This window comes from Chiloscyllium punctatum, chromosome 36, assembly GCF_047496795.1.
Source record: "Chiloscyllium punctatum isolate Juve2018m chromosome 36, sChiPun1.3, whole genome shotgun sequence".
In the NCBI taxonomy this organism is placed as follows: Eukaryota; Metazoa; Chordata; class Chondrichthyes; order Orectolobiformes; family Hemiscylliidae; genus Chiloscyllium; species Chiloscyllium punctatum.
The window spans coordinates 32,195,076-32,215,452 of NC_092774.1; the positions used below are offsets into that span (position 1 = coordinate 32,195,076).

Genomic DNA, 20,377 nt, shown 5'->3' on the forward strand with positions numbered 1-20,377 from the left:
TAGCAGTGCTGCCTCGCAGCACCAGGGATCCGGGTTCGATTCCCACCTCGGGCAACTGTCTATGTGGAGTTGGCACATTCTCCACATGGGTTTCCTCCGGGTGCTCCAGTTTCCTCCCACAATCCAAAAGATGTGCAGGTCATGCTAAATTCCACATAGTGTTGGGTGCATTAGTCAGGGGTAAATTTAAGGTAGGTGAATAGGTCTGTGTGGGTTACTCTTTGGAGGGTCAATGTGAACATTTTGGGCCCAAGGGCCTGTTTCCATACTGTAGAGAATCTAATCTAATCTACACACACATTGGAGAGGGCAGGGTGAGACTGGTCTTTCACTTTGCAGAAGGTGGGAGGTCCTGGATGCTGTGATTCAGCGTAAACACATGCTGGAAGACCTTTGGCTCAGAGAGATGGAGTTGGAAGCCAGGCTGCAGACACGTCACTGGGAAAGTTAACCGGACACTTTATTCCAGGAGATGGTCATTCCCCTCTAGACAGAGCCTTCTGATTAGGTCACTGGACAGGGTCAGAAGGGTGTGAGTGTGAATCACGCAGGTAAAGGGGATCTGAGATTGGGAGGCAGGGGGAGCAGCTAACTGGCTGAGTGGTGGGGGGGACACTGGGGGGTAAGGGCAGAATATTGACAGATGATTGTTGTCTTTCTCTGAAGTTAGCAGCAGGAGGCCAGATGGCATCGGTGTCTGTCTGGCACTCAGGAGGGCAGAGCCTTTGCTGAGGGCGCATGAGAAGTCAGAAGCTAAAAAGATAAAGCAGAACATCAAAGCTCTGGGTGGCATGGTGGCACAGTGGTCAGTACTGCTGCCTCACAGTGCTGGGTTTGATTCCAGCCTCAGGTGACTTTGGCACATTGTCCCCCTTGTGTCTGCGTGGGCTCCTCCCACAGTCCAAAGATCTGCAGTTTAGGGTGGATCAGCTGTGCTGAAGTGTCCAAGGATATGCATTTTCAGGTGCGTAAGCCATGGGGAACTGCAGGGCTGTATGGTAAGTGGGTTGGTCTGGTGGGATGCTATTTGCAAGGTCAGTGTGAGGTAAATGGGCTGAATGGCCTGCAGGGATTATGTGATTCGACTGCTTTAGCCATTTGTATATTGAGAAATGATTACTGTGGTGCTGGGGAAGGTGGGATTTGAAGTGTCACTGCCCTCTGTCCATTCTCTTTCTGTCCCCTGTCCATTTTCTCTCTCTTGACACCCACCCTCAGTTCCTCCCCCCGCCCCCCTCAACCATTCTCTTTCCCCACCACCTGTTATTTCTCGTGACTCCATCCCTCTTTGATCGCTGTATCAAGTCCTTCTAAGAAGAGAGAGACAGATGGTGATGACTCTACCTGGGAGATGGGGGTGCACGAGAAATGGCTGATCTTTAACATTGAGAATAGCTACTCAGAAACAACATTAAAGCATGTTCAATTCTATTTTTTAAAAAGCTGCAGGCATCTTTCTGAAACTTACGTTGAAATATGTGCAATTTGGCCACAGTTGAGGACAGGCTGTAAGGGGTGAGTTGCCTATTCTAATATTGTGAAATTGGTTCCATGTAGAAATAGAGTCATGGAGCATGGAATGGAACAGTGCCGACCAGATATCCTAAATTATTCTATTCCTATTTGCCAACATTTGGCCCAAACGCCTTTAAACCTTCCTGTTCGTACACCTATCCAGATGCCTTCTAAAAGTTGTAATTGTACCAGCCTCCACTCCGGCAGCTCATTCAATACATTTACCATCCTCTGCGTGAAACAAGTTACCCCTTAGGTCCGTTTTAAACCTTTCCCCACTCACCCTAAACTAATGTCCTCTCGTTCTTGCATTTCTTGAGGCAAATTAAAAGTCACACGTTTTTTCTAATCCTTTGGTCCCTCATCTTTCCCCACTCAACCTAAACCTATGCCGTCCAGTTTGTGGCTCCCCTAACCGAGGGAAAAGAAATACACAAGTTGAGCAGCCAGGCAAAATACAAAAGGAATACAATGTCGAGCCACGGGGGTGGAGGGGGGGAAGGAAATTGTGGTTCAACTTTTTTTTTCCTCCGATTGGCATTTGGACACTTCAAATCTGTCAGGAACGTAAGCATTTCTGAAGTGCATAATGCGCATGCCCCTCGGTGTCAGCAAGAACAGCGCATGTCCGCTGGTGTCAGCAAAAGACTGTGCATGCTCCTGGTTTTACGCACAAACGAGTCATGACCTACTTTTGATGGACCAATAGGGAACTCGGGAGGACCGGAAGGAATCTTGTCCTCCTGCCAATCAGAGCACCAGTATTGTCTGAATGCGGAAGTTGAACAATGAGCTTCTGAAGCAGCACCTGCTACTGCTCTGTCTCTCTAAATGAAGATTGAGCTTTATCCCAAACTGCAACTTTCTTCCTCTGTCCAACAACTGTGAGTACGGCACTCTCTTTTCTCGCCATCTGTTCCAATTTTTTTTCATTCTGGCGTTCAATTGTTGACTTGCAACAACTGAAAGGAAAGGGAGTGAATTCAGGGTGGGGACAGAGTGTAGAAATATTGGTCGACAGTGTGGTGCTGGAAAAGCATCGCAGGTCGGGCAGCATCCGAGGAGCAGGAAAATCGACGGTTCGGGCAAAAATCCTTCATCAGGAATTTTCCTGCTCCTCGGATGCTGCCTTACCTGCGTGCTTTTCCAGCACCACACTCTCGACTTTAATCTCCGGCATCTGCAGTACTCACTTGTCTAGAAATGTTGGTCCAGATCTGTGTCTCAATTGGCAAACACGTGACAAATGCATGACCGCAATGTGATAATATAGCCTTTGCTGTGGGAAAACAAAAGCAGAAAGGAGGTGCATTGTTTTTTTTTCTGGTGATTTGTTGGGCTCTGGAGAAAGTGAGGAGTGCAGATGCTGGAGATCAGAGTTGACAAGTGTGGCCCTGGAAAAGAACAGCAGGTCAGACAGCATCCAAGGACCAGGAGAGTTGACGTTTTGGACACGAGCCGTTCATCGGGAATGTTATGTGGATGTACAAAGAGGTTTCAGTGTCTTTCTACACCAGTCAATACCCGTTGTCAGACAGGTGCACTAAGCAGTCAGCAGAGCACGTGGTGTATTCGCAAAAGGAATTGAGTTCAGAAGTGGGGGTGGGGGGGGCTTCCTGTGGTTAGGGGGTCATTGAATATATTCAAGGCTGAATTCATCTGATTTTTGGACAACAATGAAGTGGATGGTTATGAGGGAACAGAAAAAATGGTTTTAAGAACGGTTATAGAATCGTACAGCACAGAAACAGATACTTGATTTCATGCTGACTATATTCATAAACTAAACTAGTCCTACCTTGTTTGGCCTATATATCTCTGAGCCTTTCCTATTCATAAGAGCAGAAATTAAGCCATTCAGCCCACTGGGTCTACCCATACCATTCAATCACGGCTGAGAAGTGTCTCAGCCCCATTCTCCTGTTTTCTCCCTGTAACTCTCGATCCCCTTGATACTCAAGAACTGTTTCTGTCTCAGTGTTAAATATCCTCAGTTACCTGGCCTCCGCAGCCTTCGGTGGCAATGAATTCCATCAGTTCACCACTCTCTGGCTGAAGAAATTTCTCCTAATCTCAGTTCTGAAAGGTCTTCCCTTTACTCTAAGGCTGTGCCCTTGGCTGCTAGTCTCTCCTTCCAATGGAAACATCTTCCCAACATCAACTTGTCCAGGCCATTGAGTATTCTGTTTGTTTCAATTAGATTCCCCTGAGTGTGGCCCTGTTAATCAGCATGAACCAGACCCTTCGGGATGAGGTACAGCAGGGATTAGGTTCAACAAAGTGAGAATGGCGGGAGTTTGTGGGATGGAGATTTTGAGCTTCCAGGGAATAAGAAGTACAGAGAGTTCGCTATAAATTAGAATTGATTGGATGGGGCAATGGGCCAGGGAGTGGCAGATGGAGATTAATTTAGGGAAATGTGATGTTTGCATTTTGGTAAGGCAATCCAGGCAGGACAGTTAAGGGAGTGTTTCAGAACAAAGAGACCTTGGAGTGCAGGTTCATTGTTCCTTGAAAGTGTAGTCTCAGGTAGCCAGAATAGTGAAGAAGGCATTTTGTATGCTTTCCTTTATTAGTCAGAGCATTGAGTATCGGAGTTGGGAGGTCATGTTGTGGCTGTACAGGACATTGGTTAGGCCACTTTTAAAATACTGCATTCAATTCTGGTCTTCCTGCTACAGGAAAGATAGTGTGAAACTTTGAAAGGGGTCAGAAAAGACTTGAAAGGCTGTTGTCAGAGTTGGACGGTTTGATCTATAGAGAGAGGCTGAATCGGTCAGGGATATTTTCCTGGAGCATCGGACTCTCAGGGGTGACCGTATAAATATTTATAAGGGGCATGGATAGGGTGAATGCAAAACTAGAGAGCATATGTTTGAGGTGAGAGGGGAATGATTTAAAAGGGATATGTAGGGCAACTTGTTTCACACAGAAGGTAGTGCATGTATTGAATGAGCTGTCATAGGAAGGGGTGGAGCCTGATACAATTACAGCATTTAAAAGGCATCTGGATGGGTACAAGAATAGGAAGGGTTTAGAGGGATATGGGCCAAATGCTGGTAAATGGGACTAGATTAAGTTGGGATATCTGGGCAGCACATACGAGTTGGACTGAAGGGTCTGTTTCTGTGCTGTATGACTCTCTGGGTCTTTGGTGAAACCAGAAGTGTCATTGTGAAGACTGGACTTTCAGAGCAGCCTTCAAAGATGTTTTGTCCTTACTGGGAGCAGAAGAAGTTACAATGAAATCTTTCATTTATGAGACAGCACCTGAGTGAGTGAGTACATCTGAGATTTTGGTGGAAAGTGGGATTTCATGTACTGTGGGGATGAAACCCTACCCTATCCAGTCATTTCTGCTGGTGGGTGAGACCACTGCCTCAAGATTAGTTGGAGTAGATTTAGGTTTGAGAGGAGGAAGAACTGCTTTTCCCAGAGAATAGTGAATCTATGTAATTCTCTGCCCAGGGAAGCAGTAGAGGCAGCTTAATTAAGTATATTCAGGACACAGTTAGATGGGTTTTTGCATGGTAAAGGTATTAAGGGTAGTTGGGACAATGCAGGGAGGAGAAGCTGAGACAATGGAGAGATCAGTCATGATCTCAATGAATGGCGGAGCAGACTCGACGGGCCAAATGGCCTACTCCTGCTTCTATTACTATGAAACTCTAACCCTGCATTTCCCATGGCTAACCCACCTAACCTGCACATCTCTGGACACTATGGGCAATTTAGCATGGCCAATCCAAATCAAGGCCAGTGAGCAATACAGTGATGTGAAAAATGAACATCCGAGAACGACAGAAAGACATGGACAGTAAATGTACCAGCAATCAAAACTGGATTCGAAAGATCATAAAAATTGAAACCAAAAATGGTCTGTCTGAATGTGTGCTGCATTGCAGCAAAAGCGAATGAATTGACTGCACACATTAAAGGGAATAATTAAAATATGGGACTCCTTACAGAGATATGGCTCCAGGATGACAAGGATTGGATCCTCAATATTGAGGAGGTGATCAAATGGAAAGCAAGATAAAGGTAGAGGGTTAGCACAGGTAATCAAAGCACTGATCACAGGGTAATCTGGTGTCAGCTCCGATTTCAGGTCCTGATTTCTCACCCCTCCTGGATTTCTGTTGATGCTTTGATCCTTTTTTTTTTTACACCTTCCGGAACAATAAGTCAATCCAGACCCACAATCTCCCAGCCTGTTAATCGTCCAGACACCGAGTGTAGTCAGAGCAGGGAATAAAACAAGAAATGTGAACCAAAATTAGAAATAACTAGGTGCTTGTGCTTAATATTGTTCAATAGGAAGTAAACCAAAAATACTATTCTCCCAGGATTCCTACAGTGCCTTACTTGAGGAATTCTCTCACCTTTACATCGAGCTATTAGTACCCACAATGATTTACAACAATATTTATACCAACAGAAAAAAAAAAGTATCTGTTGTCAAATTGACATAGAGATATACAGCATGGAAACAGACCTTTTCTCTCTCTCATGCACACACATGCACAAGTCCATGGGGATGAATTTGTGTTTGCCGAATGATATTTATTCTATTTTCCTCAGAAAATGCACAACCTGCAGGCAGTTAATACATGTAATATTTTGTAAATTTCACATTGGAAAGAGAACCAGTCTGACTCTAGACTGGGATACAGACAGATTCTGACCTCACACCTTTAATGCATTGTTTGAGCTGAGGTGTCTCCTTTTGTTATAAAGCCTTAGTTATCCTGAGAAGGTGCCTTACAGGAAGTTCTGGGATTTATATATTAATGATATCTGCAATCCATTGTAAAAGATGAAAGACATAATGATCCAGGTTTGTTCAATATATCATTTCAATGCCAGGACACTAATGCTTTTCCAGAAATTCTGTGTCTTGTGATCTTACACTCCACAACCACCTGATGAAGGAGCAGCGCTCCAAATGCTAGTGCTTCCAGATAAACCCATTGGACGATAACCTGGTGTTGTGATTTTTAACTTTGTCCAGGTAAGGTGTGATTGGCCAGGTCAAATTACCCACAGTGCCCAGGGATGTGCAGGTTAGATGTATGAGTCAAGGGGTAAATGTCGAGCAATAGGAGTAGGGGAATGGGTGTGGTGAGGTTGCCATTCGGAGGTTGGCGTGGACTTGTTAGAACAGTGAGGTTTCTGTGAAGAGAAGGGATTTTTGTTAACTGTTCAGGAAGGGGGAGGAGGGGGGAAGCGGTGGGTGGAGTGCAGGGGGAGGAAATTTGTTCACTTGTAGCAACTGGAGTGAACCCAGGTAGGGAGCAGACTCTGGAAACTCAGATAGATGTCTTAATTACCCGGGTAAGGAAGGTTGGAAGGATAGGGTGTTGCTGTTTTCCCTAGTGCGTCAGAGTGTGACGGGTAACCTGATAGACTTTTTAAAAATCATGACAGGCATGGATTGGATAAATAGACGAGGTATGGGATGGGGATTAGATTAGATTACTTACAGTGTGGAAACAGGCCCTTCAGCCCAACAAGTCCACACCACCCCACCGAAGCGCAACCCACCCATACCCGTACATCTACCCCTTACCTAACACTACGGGCGATTTAGCATGGCCAATTCACCTAATCTGCACATCTTTGGACTGTGGGAGGAAACCGGAGCACCCGGAGGAAACCCACGCAGACACGGGGAGAACGTGCAAACTCCACACAGTCAGTCGCCCGAGGCGGGAATTGAACCCAGGTCTCTGGCGCTGTGAGGCAGCAGTGCTAACCACTGTGCCACCGTGCCGCAGTCCAGAACTCGAGGGTAATAGATTTAAGGTGAGGGCTGGTGGGGGAGACTGCAAAGAGACCTAAGGGGCAACATTTTTACGCAGAAAATGGTGCATGTATGGAACGAGCTGCCAAAGGGAGTGGTGAAGGCTGGTACAATGACAACATTTAAAAGTCATCAGCATGAGTGTATGAAAAGGAAGGGTTCAAAGGGATATGGGCAAAACGCTGGCAAATGGGACGAGATTAATTTTGAATATCTGGTTGGGCACAGAAGAATTTGACCGAAGTGTCTGTTTCTGTGCTGTACATCTCGATGACTCTGGCTTTCCACAAATGTTTGTCATGTCTGTATGTTCAGTTTCTCTCTGGTGGCAGTGTCAATGTGTCAATGCCTTGATGGCTCATTTTGCTTTCCACCCCCTCCCCCCCCCCCCCCCTCCCCCACACCTCCTGGGAATGTGAACCATTTTGTCTGATGGTTCTTCATGAACCTGCATTGCAGGTTCACCCTGAATTGACGTTTGTTTGCTTCCCAAAATCAGACCTGCTCAGTCTCAGCAATATCCCAGTGTTGTGAAAGATATTAAATTTCAGGTGGAGTTATCCAAAATTCAGTCTTGACGTTTTTGCTTTTCTGCCCCTATAAGATCCTGAATCAACACATTCAGGAGAATGAGTTAGAGAGAGAGATATAGTGCTTTCAATTTTGTGGAATAACAGCACAAACAAATTGCTTGTTCTGAATTTTTATTCTGGACTGACAGTAATGAATTTTGTAATCTCTTTTTTCAGAGTATTTGAAAATCTGAAGACGGAAGTTTCAAAATCAACAGATGAAGGACTTATGCCCAAAATGTTGACTCTCCTGCTCCTCAGATGCTGCCTGACCTGCTGTGCTTTTCCAGCATCGCACTTTTCAATACTGACTCTCCAGCATCTGCAGTCCTCACTTTGACGTCAATGTCTGACAGTCACTCAATCCATCGGGACCACAACAATTTTCAACTATGATTCTGTGAGAAAGAGCAAAGCTTTTTGGTTCCTGTTTCAGTCCGTTTTCAGCATCAGTGGGACTGGATGAGAGACCCTACTATTGGAGTGCACTGAGTGTGGAGCCTGAAACAGTGATAAGGCCTGGGAAGAGGAATTCACGGAGGGGAGGAGCTCTACACGTATTGTGTGCGGTTGAAGCTTCGGCCATGGAGAAACCCAAGGAATCCTGTCCCATGGATAAACCGTGGAAGTGTGGTGACTGTGGGAAAGACTTCCGTTTCCCATCTGCTCTGGAGATTCATCGTCGCAGTCACACCGGGGAGAGGCCGTTCCCCTGCACAGAGTGTGGGAAGGCCTTCAGCAATTCCTCCGACCTGGTGAGGCACCGGCGGGTCCACACCAGGGAGAGGCCCTTCAGCTGCCCCGAATGTGGGAAGGCATTCAGGAATTGCTCTGACTTGTTGAGGCACCGGCGGGTCCACACAGGGGAGCGGCCCTTCAGGTGCTCCGCATGTGGGAAGGGCTTTACCCAGGCCTCCACCCTGTTGGCCCACCGGCAGGTCCACACTGGGGAGAGGCTGTTCTTCTGCACCGAGTGCGGGAAGGGCTTCAGCAATTCCTTTGCCCTGCTGACCCACCAGCGGGTCCACACGGGGGAGAGGCCATTCCCCTGCACAGAGTGCAGGAAGGCCTTCAACAGTTCCTCCGACAGGCTGAAGCACCAGCGGGTCCACACTGGGGAGAGGCCCTTCAGCTGCCCAGAGTGCGAGAAGGGCTTTACCCAGGCCTCTGACCTGCTGAGACACCAGCGGGTCCACACAGGGGAGAGGCCGTTCACCTGCTATCAGTGCGGGAAGAGTTTTAACCGCTCATCCCACCTGCAGAGACACCAGAGAGTTCACATGCCATCGCAGGGGGTTTAAAGCAGCAACAGCTGAGTGCCTTTATCGACTGGACTATCAACCCAGTTCCGGGAGCTGCCAAGGCAGATGGTGGAATTGGAATTCGGTTAGAAATCTGGAGTTCAGAATCTAACAACGAAACAATTGTCAGGGAGGGGAGGGGGAACCCCCATCTGATTCACTCACCACCTTTTTAGGGAAGGAAACTGCTTTTGTGTGAACGGATTCACTCACTCGTCCCGGTGCATCCTTTACCCGGGCTGGCCTACACGTGAGTCCAGACCCACAGCAGTCTGGTTGACTATTCTGCACTCCTTCTCTCCCCCCCCCCCCCCCCCCCAATCCCAACTCCAGCCGATGAGGGGGGAGAAACTTACTTGGAGACAAGGTATGGGTTTGAATTGGTGCATGAGGCAATACTTCTTCTGTTTTTCTTTCTAATCCGAGGTCACTCAAATCTTTCCCCACTTAACCTAAACCTATGCCCTCTCGTTTCGGACCCACAACCCTGGGGAAAAGATATACAAAAGTTGAGCAGCCAAACAAATGCAAAAGGGCTAAGAAGTCGAGCTACAGATGGGGAAAAGAAAGTGGTTCCAGCCTTTTTTTCTCCTATTGGCATTTGGACACTTCAAATCTGTCAGTAATACCACCTCCCAGAATCTCCAGCGTCACTGTGGCAGCGAGCACTGCGCATGCTCCTCGGAGTCAGCAAAACAACTCCACCAGCTGCTCGGTGTCCGCGCACACGGCTCGCGCCCTTCTTTTGATGGACCAATAGGAAGCACTGGAGGACCGGAAGGAGGCTGATCCTCCTGCCAATCAGAGCGCCTCTATTGCCTGAATGCGGAAGTTGGAACATGAGCTTCGGAAGTTGCCGTTGTTGCTCCTCTCTGAATAAAGATTGAACTTCACCCGAGATTGCAACCTCCTTCCTCTGTCCAACATCTGTAAGTACGGCACTCTCTTTTCTCACCCTATTTTCAATTTCTTTTCTAAATTCTGAGCTTCAGTTGTTGACTTGCAGCAACTGAAAGGAAATGGGTGAATCGGGGGTTGGGGGAACAGACTCTGCAAGCGTTGGTTCAGGTCTGTGTCTCCATTGGCAAACGCATTACCACAATGTGATGATTTTGCCTTTGCTGTGGAAGAAAATGCAGAATAAAGGTGCATTGTTTAAGTGGTGATAAATTGGGATGTGGACAAAGTGAGGACTGCACATGCTGGAGATTAGAGTCGAAAAGTGTGGTGCTGGAAAAGCACAGAAGGTCAGGCAGCAGCCGAGGACCAGGATTGTTGGTGATTTGGACACGAGCCCTTCGTCAGGAATGATGTGTGGATGTACAAAGGGGCCTCAACATCCTTCCACACCAGTCACTGCCAGTTGTCAGACAGATGTAGCAAGCAATCAGCAAGGCAAGTGGTACATTAGCAAGAGTTCAGAAGTTGGGATGGCTTTCTGCGACCAGGTAGCCATTGAATATATTCAAGCCTGAGTTCATCTGATTTCTGAACCACAAAAAAGTGGATGGTGATGGGGGAAGGCAAAAATAATGGTTTTAAGACCAATACAGAACAGTTACAGAGTCATACAGCTCAGAAACAGACACTTCAGTCCAACTAGTCCATGCTGAATATATTCACAAACTAAACTAGTCCCATGTAGTTTGGCCCATATCCCTCTGAACCTTTCCTACTCATGTACTTATCCAAATGTCTTTTAAATGTTATTACTGTACCTATATCCACCACTTCCTTAGGACATTGATTCCACACACAAACCACTCTCTTTCAAAAAAAGGTGTTCCTCATGTCTTTTTAAAATCTTTCTCCTCTCTCCTTAAAAGTTTCCTCCCTAATCGTGAAACCCCCATCTGAAGGAAACAGCACCAGTCACTCACCTCATTAACACCCCTCTTGGTTTTATAAACTTCTCAACTTCCTGTGCTCCTGTGAAAAAAGTCCCAGCCTATCCACTTAGATGTAGGTATATTCATATCCAGTTATGATCTGTTCAGTGCTGGTGCAGGCTCAAAAGACCTAAATGGCCTACTTCTGCTCCCAATTCTCTCTCACTGTGTCCAAGACAGCAAGAGACCATAAAACATAGGAGCAGAAATTAGACCATTCAGCCCATCAGGTCTGCTCATAGCACACAACCGTAATTGATAAGTTTCTCAACCTCATTCTCCCACTTCCTTCCTGTAACCCTTGATACTCAAGAACCTATCTATCTCGGTCTTAAATACCCTCAGTGACCTAGCCTCCACAGCCTCATGTTGCAATAAATTCCACGGATTCACCACTCTCTGGCTGAAAAGTTTCTCCTTATCTCCCTTCTAAAAAGTCTTCCCTTTTCTAGTCTCTTTCAGGTCCTGGTCTCGCCTACCAATGGAAACAGCTTCCCAATGCCCACTTTGTTTAGGCCTTTCAATGTTCTGTATGTTTCAATAATATCTCCCCTGAATGAAAGTGTGGGCCTGTGTTATGGACTAAGCCAGACCACTCAAAACATTCTTGAGCAGGCAGCCCCAGACCATAACTTTGCAATTTGATTTGGTAAGTGTACAGTGAAAATTACCTGGAGTAAGTTAGCTTGGTTGACTACTAGATTTTAAAACAGGCAAAACTTTATTCACAAAATTACACAATGAAACACAAAGATCAGAATAAAGAACCCCTACAGAACTCAACCTTGCCGACTATATTTGGTTATGCTGTTCTGAATATGCACAATAGTCCCAATAAGCCAACTCCCTTTGAAAACCAGTATAAATGGAACACATGCTTATAGGTTGAAGTTGAGAGGCGGAAAAGAGAGAGAGTTTCCACATAGCTCCCTGTTGAACTTCCAACCAGTTCAATACTGAACTAAAACTGCTCAGCTCACTCCTCTTTCTTTATACAGGTCACTTCTAAAACATGACCAATTTGGCCTGAAGTCACACCTGTTTACATATAAACAAAAGGCCTTTCAAAATCCGTTTCATCTCTGTTCAAACCAGACTGATCAGAACCTGGCCGGTTTATTACCTCTCTGAAAAAAAGTCATGGACAGAGTCTCCTTGAGCCAGAGAAAGGTTTTTAGTCAAAAAAGGAATTAGCTTTGTGACACCTGCTAATCAGCATGAACCAGACCCTTCAGGGTGAGGTACAGCAGGGATTAGGTTCAGTAAAGTGAGAACGGAGGGAGAGTATGTGGGATGGAGATTTTCAGCTTCTAGGGAATAAGAGAGGAAAAAGAGTTTGCTGTAAATTAGAATTGATCGGATGGTCTAATGGACCAAGGAGTGGCAGATGGAGTTTAATTTAGAGAAATGTGAGGTGTTGCATTTTGGTCAAGCAATCCAGGCAGGACTGGCACAGTTAAGGGGAGTGTCACAGAACAGAGAGATCTTGGAGTGCAGGTTCATGAGTCCTTGAAAGTGAGTCTTCGGAGGTCATGGAGTGGCTGTACAGGACATTGGTTAGGCCACTTTTAGAATACTGTGTTCATTTCTGGTCTCCCTGCTACAGGAGAGATATTGTTAAACTTTGAAAGGTTCAGAAAGGATTTTCAAGGCTGTTGCCAGAGTTGGAGTGTTTAAGACACAGGAAGAAGCTAAATAGGCCACTGAAAATTTTCTGTGGAGCATTGGAGGTTGAGGGGTGACCTTATAGATGTTTATAAGGGGCAGGATAGGGTGAGTACCCAGGTTAGGGAGTCCAAAACTGGACGGCATATGTTTGTGGTGAGAGGGAATGATTTAAAAGGGACCTGAGGAGCAACATTTTCACAGAGGGTGATGGAGTCTGATACAATTACTACAAAATTTAAAAGACATCTGGATGGGAATATGAAGTGGAAAGGTTTAGGGGGATATAGGCCAAATGCTGGCAAATGATTTAGGTTAATTTAGGATTCCTTGTTGGCACAGATGAGTTGGATTGAAGGGTCTGTTTCTGTGCTGTATGACTCTAATCATCTTCAGTGAAAGCAGAAGTGTGGTTCTGAAGACTGGACTTTCAGAGCAGTTTTCAAAGATGTTTTGCCTTGTCTGGGAACAGAAGAAGTTGCAAATTAAATCTTTTATTTGTGAGACAGCAACTGAATGAGTGAATACATCTTGGAAAGTGGGAATTCATTGAACTGTGGGGATGAAGCCCTACCCTATCCAGTCATTTCTGCTGGTAGATGAGACCCGGACTCAAGATTAGGGGGAGTAGATTTAGGACAGAGATGAGGAGGAATTGCTTTTCCTGGAGAGTAGTGAATCTATGGAATTTTCTGCGAAGGAATCAGGAGAGGCAGCTTCATTAAGTATATTCAAGACACAGTTGGATGAGTTTTTGCAATGGTAGAGGAATTAAGGGTAGTTGGGACAATGGAGGTAGGAGTAGCTGAGACGATGGATAGGTCAGCCATGAGCTTAATGAATGGCAGAGCAGGCTCGATGAGCCAATAGCCTACTCCTGCTTCTATTACCATGGAACTATAACCCTGCATTTCCCATGGCTAACCCACCAAACCTGCACATCCCTGGACACTGGGCAATTTAGCATGGCCAATCCAAATCAAGGCCAGTGAGCAATGTTGTGATCTGGAGAATTAACATCAGAGAATGATAGAAAGGGACAAGGAGAGTAAATATACCAGCAATCAAAACTGGATTCTAAAGATCACAAAAATTGAAACAAAAAACGGTGTGTCCGAATGTGTGCTGCATTGTAACAAAAAAGAGAATTAATTGACTGCACACATTGAAGAGAATAATTATGATCTGTGACTCCTAACGGAGACATGGCTTCAGAATGACAAGGATTGAATCCTGAAAATTGAGGGGGTAGTCAAATGGAAAGCAAGATAATGGGAGAGGTGTTAATGAAAGCACTGATCACAGGGTAATCTGGTGTCAGCTCGGATTTCAGGTCCTGGTTTCTCTGTCCTCTGTTGATTTTCCTGTTCCAACAGAGTAAAATGTGGGTCTGCTCTCAGCTCTGCTGGATTTCTGCTGAAGCTTTGACCCCACCCCTTTTATTCCTTCTGGAACAATAAAACATTCAGTGAATTGAGACCCAACCCACAATCTCCCAGTCTCTCAAACCAATCAGACACAAGAGTGTAGTCATAGCATGGAATCAAACAAGAAAAATGAAACAGTTAAATATATCGGTGCTCGTGCTTAATTAGATTAGATTCCTATCGTATGGAAACAGGCCCTTTCACCCAAAAAGTCCACACTGACCCTCTGAAGAGTAACCCACCCAGACCCATTCCCCTACATTTACCCCTATCTAATGCACCTAACATTATGGGCAATTTCGCATGACCAATTCACCTGACCTGCGCAACGTTGGACTGTGGGAGGAAACGGGAGCACTCGGTGGAAACCCACTCAGACCTGGGGAGTATGTGCAAACTCCACACAGAATCAAACCCAGGTCCCTCGTGCTGTGAGGTAGCAGTACTAACCACTGAGCCACCATGCTGCCCCCAAATGTTTGTTCATTATTTCTGGTTTACTTCCTAGAGCTTTCCCAGGATTCTTATAGCGCCCTACTTGAGGAATACTCTCTCCCTTACATCTAACTATTCTCACCCAGCTATGATTTATAACAATATTTAAACCAATGTAAATAAAGCATCTGTTATCAAATAGACATAGAGATATACAACACGGAAAGAGACCTTTTCTCTCCCTCATGCATGCATGCACACACGTGACTGACAGGAAGTTCTAGGATTTACATATTATTGTTACCTGCAACCCATTCTTAACGATGAAAGACTTAATCCAGGTCTGTTCAATATATCATTTCAGTGGCAGGACACTGTAATGTTTTTTCCATGAATTCTGTGCCTTATGATCTTATTCTCCACAATCACCTGATGAAGGAGCAGCACTGTTAACACCAGTCCTTCCAAATAAACCTGTTGGGTGTTTGATTTTTAACTTTGTCCAGGTTAGGTTGGATTGGCCAAGTTAAATTACCCGTAGTGTTCAGGGATGTGCATTAGTCAGGGCAATAGGGGGATGGGTGTAGGTGGGTTACCCTTCGGAGGGTCGGTATGGACTCCTTGGGCCGAGTGGCCTGCTTCCACACTCTGGGAATTCTCTGAAAGGAAGGGATTACTATTGCAAATTGCAGGGCAGCGCAGGCGCAGTGCGCGGAGCTGTTGTCGGTCTTTCCCCGCCCCCTCGCGTTATCTATGACGTCATAACACGGAAGTGGCCCTGTCCGTTTCAGAGTGAAACTCCCTCCCTCTGGGCAACTCTTCATCCTGGGAGGGAGTGGGGGGAAAATCTGTTCACTTGAAGCAACCGGAGTGATTCCAGGGAGGGGGGCAGACTCTGCAAACTCAGGTATGTGTCTTAAATACCCGGGGGAGGAGGGACGGAGTGATGGGATGGGATGGGGCTGTTTTCCCTCCCGCGCCAGAGACTTAGGGGTGACCTTCTCGACTTCTAGAAAAGAATGAGGGGCATGAATAGGGTAAATATACAAGGTCTTTTCCTTGGGATGAGGGAGTCCAGAACCGGAAGGTAATAGGTTTAAGGTAGGGGGAAGATTTAAAAGGGACCTAAGGGGCAACTTTTTCATGCAGAATGTGATGTCTGTAAGGAATGAGCTGCCAGAGGAAATGGTGGATGCTGGCATCTGGATGGTTGTTTGATTAGGAAGGGTTCAGAGGGATATGGGCCAAGTACTGACAAATGGGACTAGATTGATTTTGGGTATCTGGTTGGCACGGAAGAGATTGACCGAAGGGTCTGTTTCTGTGCTGTGTATCTCTATGACTCTGGCTTTCTACTAACGTATGTACAGTTTCTGTCTGGTGTCGGTGTTAATGCTTTGATGTCTCCTTTCCCCGCCACTTCCCAGGGACGTTAATGTGAGAACAGAGGGAGAGAGTGAGATGGTGCTTTCAATTTTGTGGAATAACTAAAGAAAAGAACGTTCCCCCAAAAGTAGAAATGCTTGTTCTGAACTTCCACCCTGGACTGACACTGATGACTTTCGTAATCTCTTTTTACAGAGTATTTGGCGATCTGAGGACGGAAGTTTCAAAATTAACAGATGAAGGGCTTATGCCTGAAATGTTGACTTTCCTGCTCCTCAGATGCTGCCTGACCAGATGTGCTTTTCCAGCACTGCACTTTTCGGCACTGACTGTCCAGTAACTACAGTCCTCTCTTTGTTGTCAATGTCTGATAGTCATTCAATCCATTGAGACTGCAACAATTTTTGACTGTGATTCTGTGAGAAGGAGCAAAGCTTTTTGGTTCTTGTTTGAGTACGTTTTCAGCATCAGTGGGACTGGATAAAAGTCCCTACTGTTGCAGCGCACTGAGTGTGGAGCCAGAAACAGTTGTACAGCCTGGAAAGAGGAATTCACGGTCAGGAGGGGCTCTAAAAGCATTTGTGTACAGCTGAAGCTTCGGCCATGGAAAAACCTGAGGAATCCCACCCCGTGGAGGAATCATGGAAGTGTGGCGACTGTGGGAAAGGCTTCCGTGCTCCATCTGCCCTGGAGATTCACCGGCGCAGTCACACCGTAGAGAGGCCACTCATTTGCCCCAGGTGTGGGAAGGCCTTCAGCAATTCCTCCGCCCTACTGAGGCACCGATGGGTCCACACGGTGGAGAGGCCCTTCAGCTGCCCCGATTGCGGGAAGGACTTCAGCTATTCTTCTGACCTGAAGACCCACAGGCGGGTCCACACGGGGGTGAGGCCGTTCTCCTGCACTGTGTGTGGGAAGGCCTTCAGCACCTCCTCCGCCCTACTGACCCACTGGCAGGTCCACACTGGGGAGAGACCATTCACTTGTTCCGAGTGCAGGAAGGGATTCTCTCAGGTGGGCAAGTTGCGGACGCACCAGCGGGTCCACACGGGGGAGAAGCCTTTCAGCTGCCCCGAGTGTGGGAAGGCCTTCAACGATTCCTCTGCCCTTCAGACCCACAAGTGGATCCACACACAGGAGAGGCCTTTCCCCTGCACAGATTGCGGCAAGATCTTCAGCAATTCCTCCACCCTGCTGAAGCACCAGCGGGTCCACACAGGGGAGAGGTCTTTCAGCTGCCCCGAGTGTGGGAAGGGCTTTACCCAGGCGTCGGTCCTGCTGATCCACCAGCGGATCCACACGGGGGAGAAGCCTTTCTGCTGCCCTGAATGTGGGAAGGGATTCACTCAGATGGGCAACTTGCGCATGCACCAGCGGGTCCACACCGGGGAGAAGCCCTTCATCTGTCCCAAGTGCGGGAATGCCTTCAGCGATTCCTCCACCCTACTGAAGCACCAGCGGGTCCACACCAGGGAGAAGCCATTCTCCTGTCCTGACTGCGGGAAGGCCTTCAGTGATTCCTCTGCCCTGCTGAGGCACCAGCGGGTTCACACAAGGGAGAGGCCCTTCAGCTGTCCCAAGTGTGGGAAGGCCTTCAGCGATTCCTCCGCCCTGGTGAAACATCGGCGGGTCCACACGGGGGAGAGGCCCTTCAGCTGTCCCGAATGTGGGAAGGGCTTTACCCGGGCAGCCACCCTGCGGAGGCACCAAGGAGTTCACGTGCCATCGCAGGGGAATTGAAGGAGCGACTGTCGAGTGCCACTATGGACTGGGCTATCAACCCAGTTCTGGAACTCCCAGGTTTGAATCCCACCGCAGCAGATAGCGGATTTGGAATTTGGTGAGAAATCTGGAGGACAGAATCTAACAATGAAACCATCGGGCGGGGTGGGGGGGAAGCCCCATTCTGATTCAGTCACATCCTTTTTAGGGAAGGAAACTGCTGTTGTGGTGAAGGATTCACTCAGTCGTCCCAGTTGCATCCTTTCCCTGGTCTGGCCTACACGTGACTGAGACCTACGGCAGTGTAGTTGACTCCACCTGTTTCCCCCCACTTCTTTCCCTCCCGGCAGATGGGCAGGGAGAAACTTACTTGGAGACAGGGTATGGGTTGAAATCGCTGAGTGAGGCAATACTTCTTCCGGGTTAAGGCTGTACAAAGGATCAAGTTACAAAGGGACAAGTTAGTGGTGACCAATAGGAAAGAAAGTGGTGTTGGGGGGGTGGTGGCGGAGGGGTGCTTTGACCTTGAACAGTTAAAAATCAGCTACGTTTTCAACACTTTTTTGCTGAGGTGATCTGGAGCTATAACAAAGTTGGGTCGCAATAAAGGTAACCTGAACTTACTGCTGGGCTCAGACTTTGAAAGCTTTGAGCTCCAACAGGTTTTTGTTTTAAAGCTGCTCATTTCTTTCAGCCTCCTGTACTAAGTTTCCAATGCCATGTATCAGATGGAGCAGTGAATGAGTAGGTGGTATCATTAGAAATTGTAAATTTTTCAGGAATGTAGAGTGCGTTGTTTCATTGGCGTTGTAAAGTTTACTGGCAGCACCGGGAGGTGTGGGCTGTGTTCACGAGATATGATGTGGAGATACCAGCATTGGACTGGGGTGGATAAAGTTAAAAATCACACAACACCAGGTTATAGTCCAACTGGTTTCTTTGGAAGCACTAACTTTCAGAGCGCTGCTCCTTCATCAGGTAGCTGTGGAGCAGGATCATAAGACACATATTTTATAGCAAAAATCACAGTGTCATGGAACTAATAGGATATATTGAACAAACCTAGAGTGCTGTTAAGCCATTCATCTTTTAGAATGGGTTGTAGGTTTTAGTTCGTTAATACGTAAATCCCAGAACTACTTTTAAGTCATAGTCTTGAGATGACTTAAGGTTTATTTTTTAAAAAAGTGATATCTTAGCTCAGACAATGCATTACAGGTGTGAACTTCGAGTCTATCAGTATCCCAATCTTGAATCAGACTGGTTCTATTTCCAAAATAGGAATTTATAAAATATTACATGGATTGACTGGCTGCAGATTGTGTTTTTTTGAGCAAAATTGAATGTATCTGCAAATATAATTCTGCCAATACAAATTCACCCCATAGAGTTGTGCGTGCATGAGAGAGTGTGATTGTGTGCATGTCAGTTTGTGCATGCGAGTGTGCATAAGACTGTGTGAACATTTGGTAAAGTGTGAGTGTGATGGAGTATAAGCCGGTGGGTGGGGGGGGGGGGGGGGGTGTGTGTACATGTATATGTCTGAGAGAGAGAGCGTGTGTATGAGAGAGGTATGAATAAAAGCGAGTGGTTGCGTTTTGCTAAAACAAGGGCAGGATTTGTACAGTTAATGGTAGGGCCCTGGATCATGTTGTAAAACAGAGACATGGGGGGAGTTAAGGTACATAGTTCTTTGAAAGTTGCATCACTGCTAGACAGGATGGTTAAGAAGGCACTGAGCAGCATTGCCTCCACTGTTCACACCATTGAGTTGGGACATCTTGTTGAGGTTGTACAGAATGTTGGTAAGACCACTTTCCCGGTACTGAGTACAGCTCTGGGTGACCCTGTAAGAGGAAGAATACTATTAGAGAGGGTTTGGTAAAGATTTACCAGGACTGGAGGGTTTCAGTTGCAAGGAGAGGCTGGGACTTTTTTCACTAGAACACAGGAGGTTGAGGGGTGCGCTCATTGAGACTTATAAAATCATGGAGTGGAGATAAGGTGAATAGAAAGGGTCTTCTTAGTGTCGGGGAGCTCAAACTTGGGAGACATTTTTTTTAAGGTGTAAAGAGAGATGTAAAAGGAACCTGAGGAGCAACGTTTTGACAGAGGGTGGTTTACATGAGGAATGAACTTGCTGAGGAAGTGGTAGATGCAGGGACAGTTACAACGTTTAAATGACATTTGGATGGGAACATGAAACGAAAGGTTTAGAGGGATATGGGCCAAATACAGGCAAGTGGGACGAGTTCAGTTTGTGAATCAGTGGATGATTTGGACCAAAGGGTCTGTTTCTGTGCTGTATATCTCTCTGAACCAGAAGTGATCTTATTGAAATCAGTAGAATTCTGAAAGGGGCTTGACAGGATAGATGCAGATAAAATGTACCTTTGTTGGGGAGGGTCACAGAATCCTGACAATGTGAAAGCAGGCTATTCAGCCCATCTATTCCACGTTGGCCCTCCATATTGCTACCCATCCATACACACCCCCTTACTCCATATTTTCCATGGCTAATCCACCCTAACCTGCACATCTCTGGGCACTGTGGGTAATTTAGCACTGCCAATCCACCCTAATCTATAATTTACCTTCTCAAGAATGTAATTTAAGTACAAAGCTTTTCTAAGAAAAATGTCAGTCTGACTGGACATTGGGA

General features: G+C 46.5%; 2 protein-coding genes across 3 annotated transcripts in view; both read left to right on the forward strand.

The window, feature by feature from the left end:
• The window catches only part of LOC140460058 (uncharacterized), a 50,523-nt gene that overhangs the window by 14,436 nt on the left and 15,710 nt on the right, over positions 1-20,377 (forward strand). Inside the window, exons 4-5 of the mRNA XM_072554464.1 lie at positions 8,678-10,120; positions 11,533-11,729. Coding sequence (XP_072410565.1) covers positions 8,678-9,191 — 514 coding nt within the window. The 3' untranslated portion in view covers positions 9,192-10,120; positions 11,533-11,729. The remainder of the gene's footprint in view (positions 1-8,677; positions 10,121-11,532; positions 11,730-20,377) is intronic.
• Positions 10,066-19,210, forward strand: LOC140460337 (uncharacterized). Of its 2 annotated transcripts, none has more exons than XM_072554815.1 (2): positions 10,066-10,124; positions 16,189-19,210. In XM_072554815.1, the coding sequence occupies exon 2, from the start codon at positions 16,597-16,599 to the stop codon at positions 17,731-17,733; it is 1,137 nt and encodes a 378-aa protein (XP_072410916.1). In that variant the 5' UTR covers positions 10,066-10,124; positions 16,189-16,596; the 3' UTR covers positions 17,734-19,210. The 2 variants fall into 2 exon arrangements, with proteins under 2 accessions (XP_072410916.1, XP_072410915.1); XM_072554814.1 differs by lacking the exon at positions 10,066-10,124 and adding an exon at positions 15,389-15,514.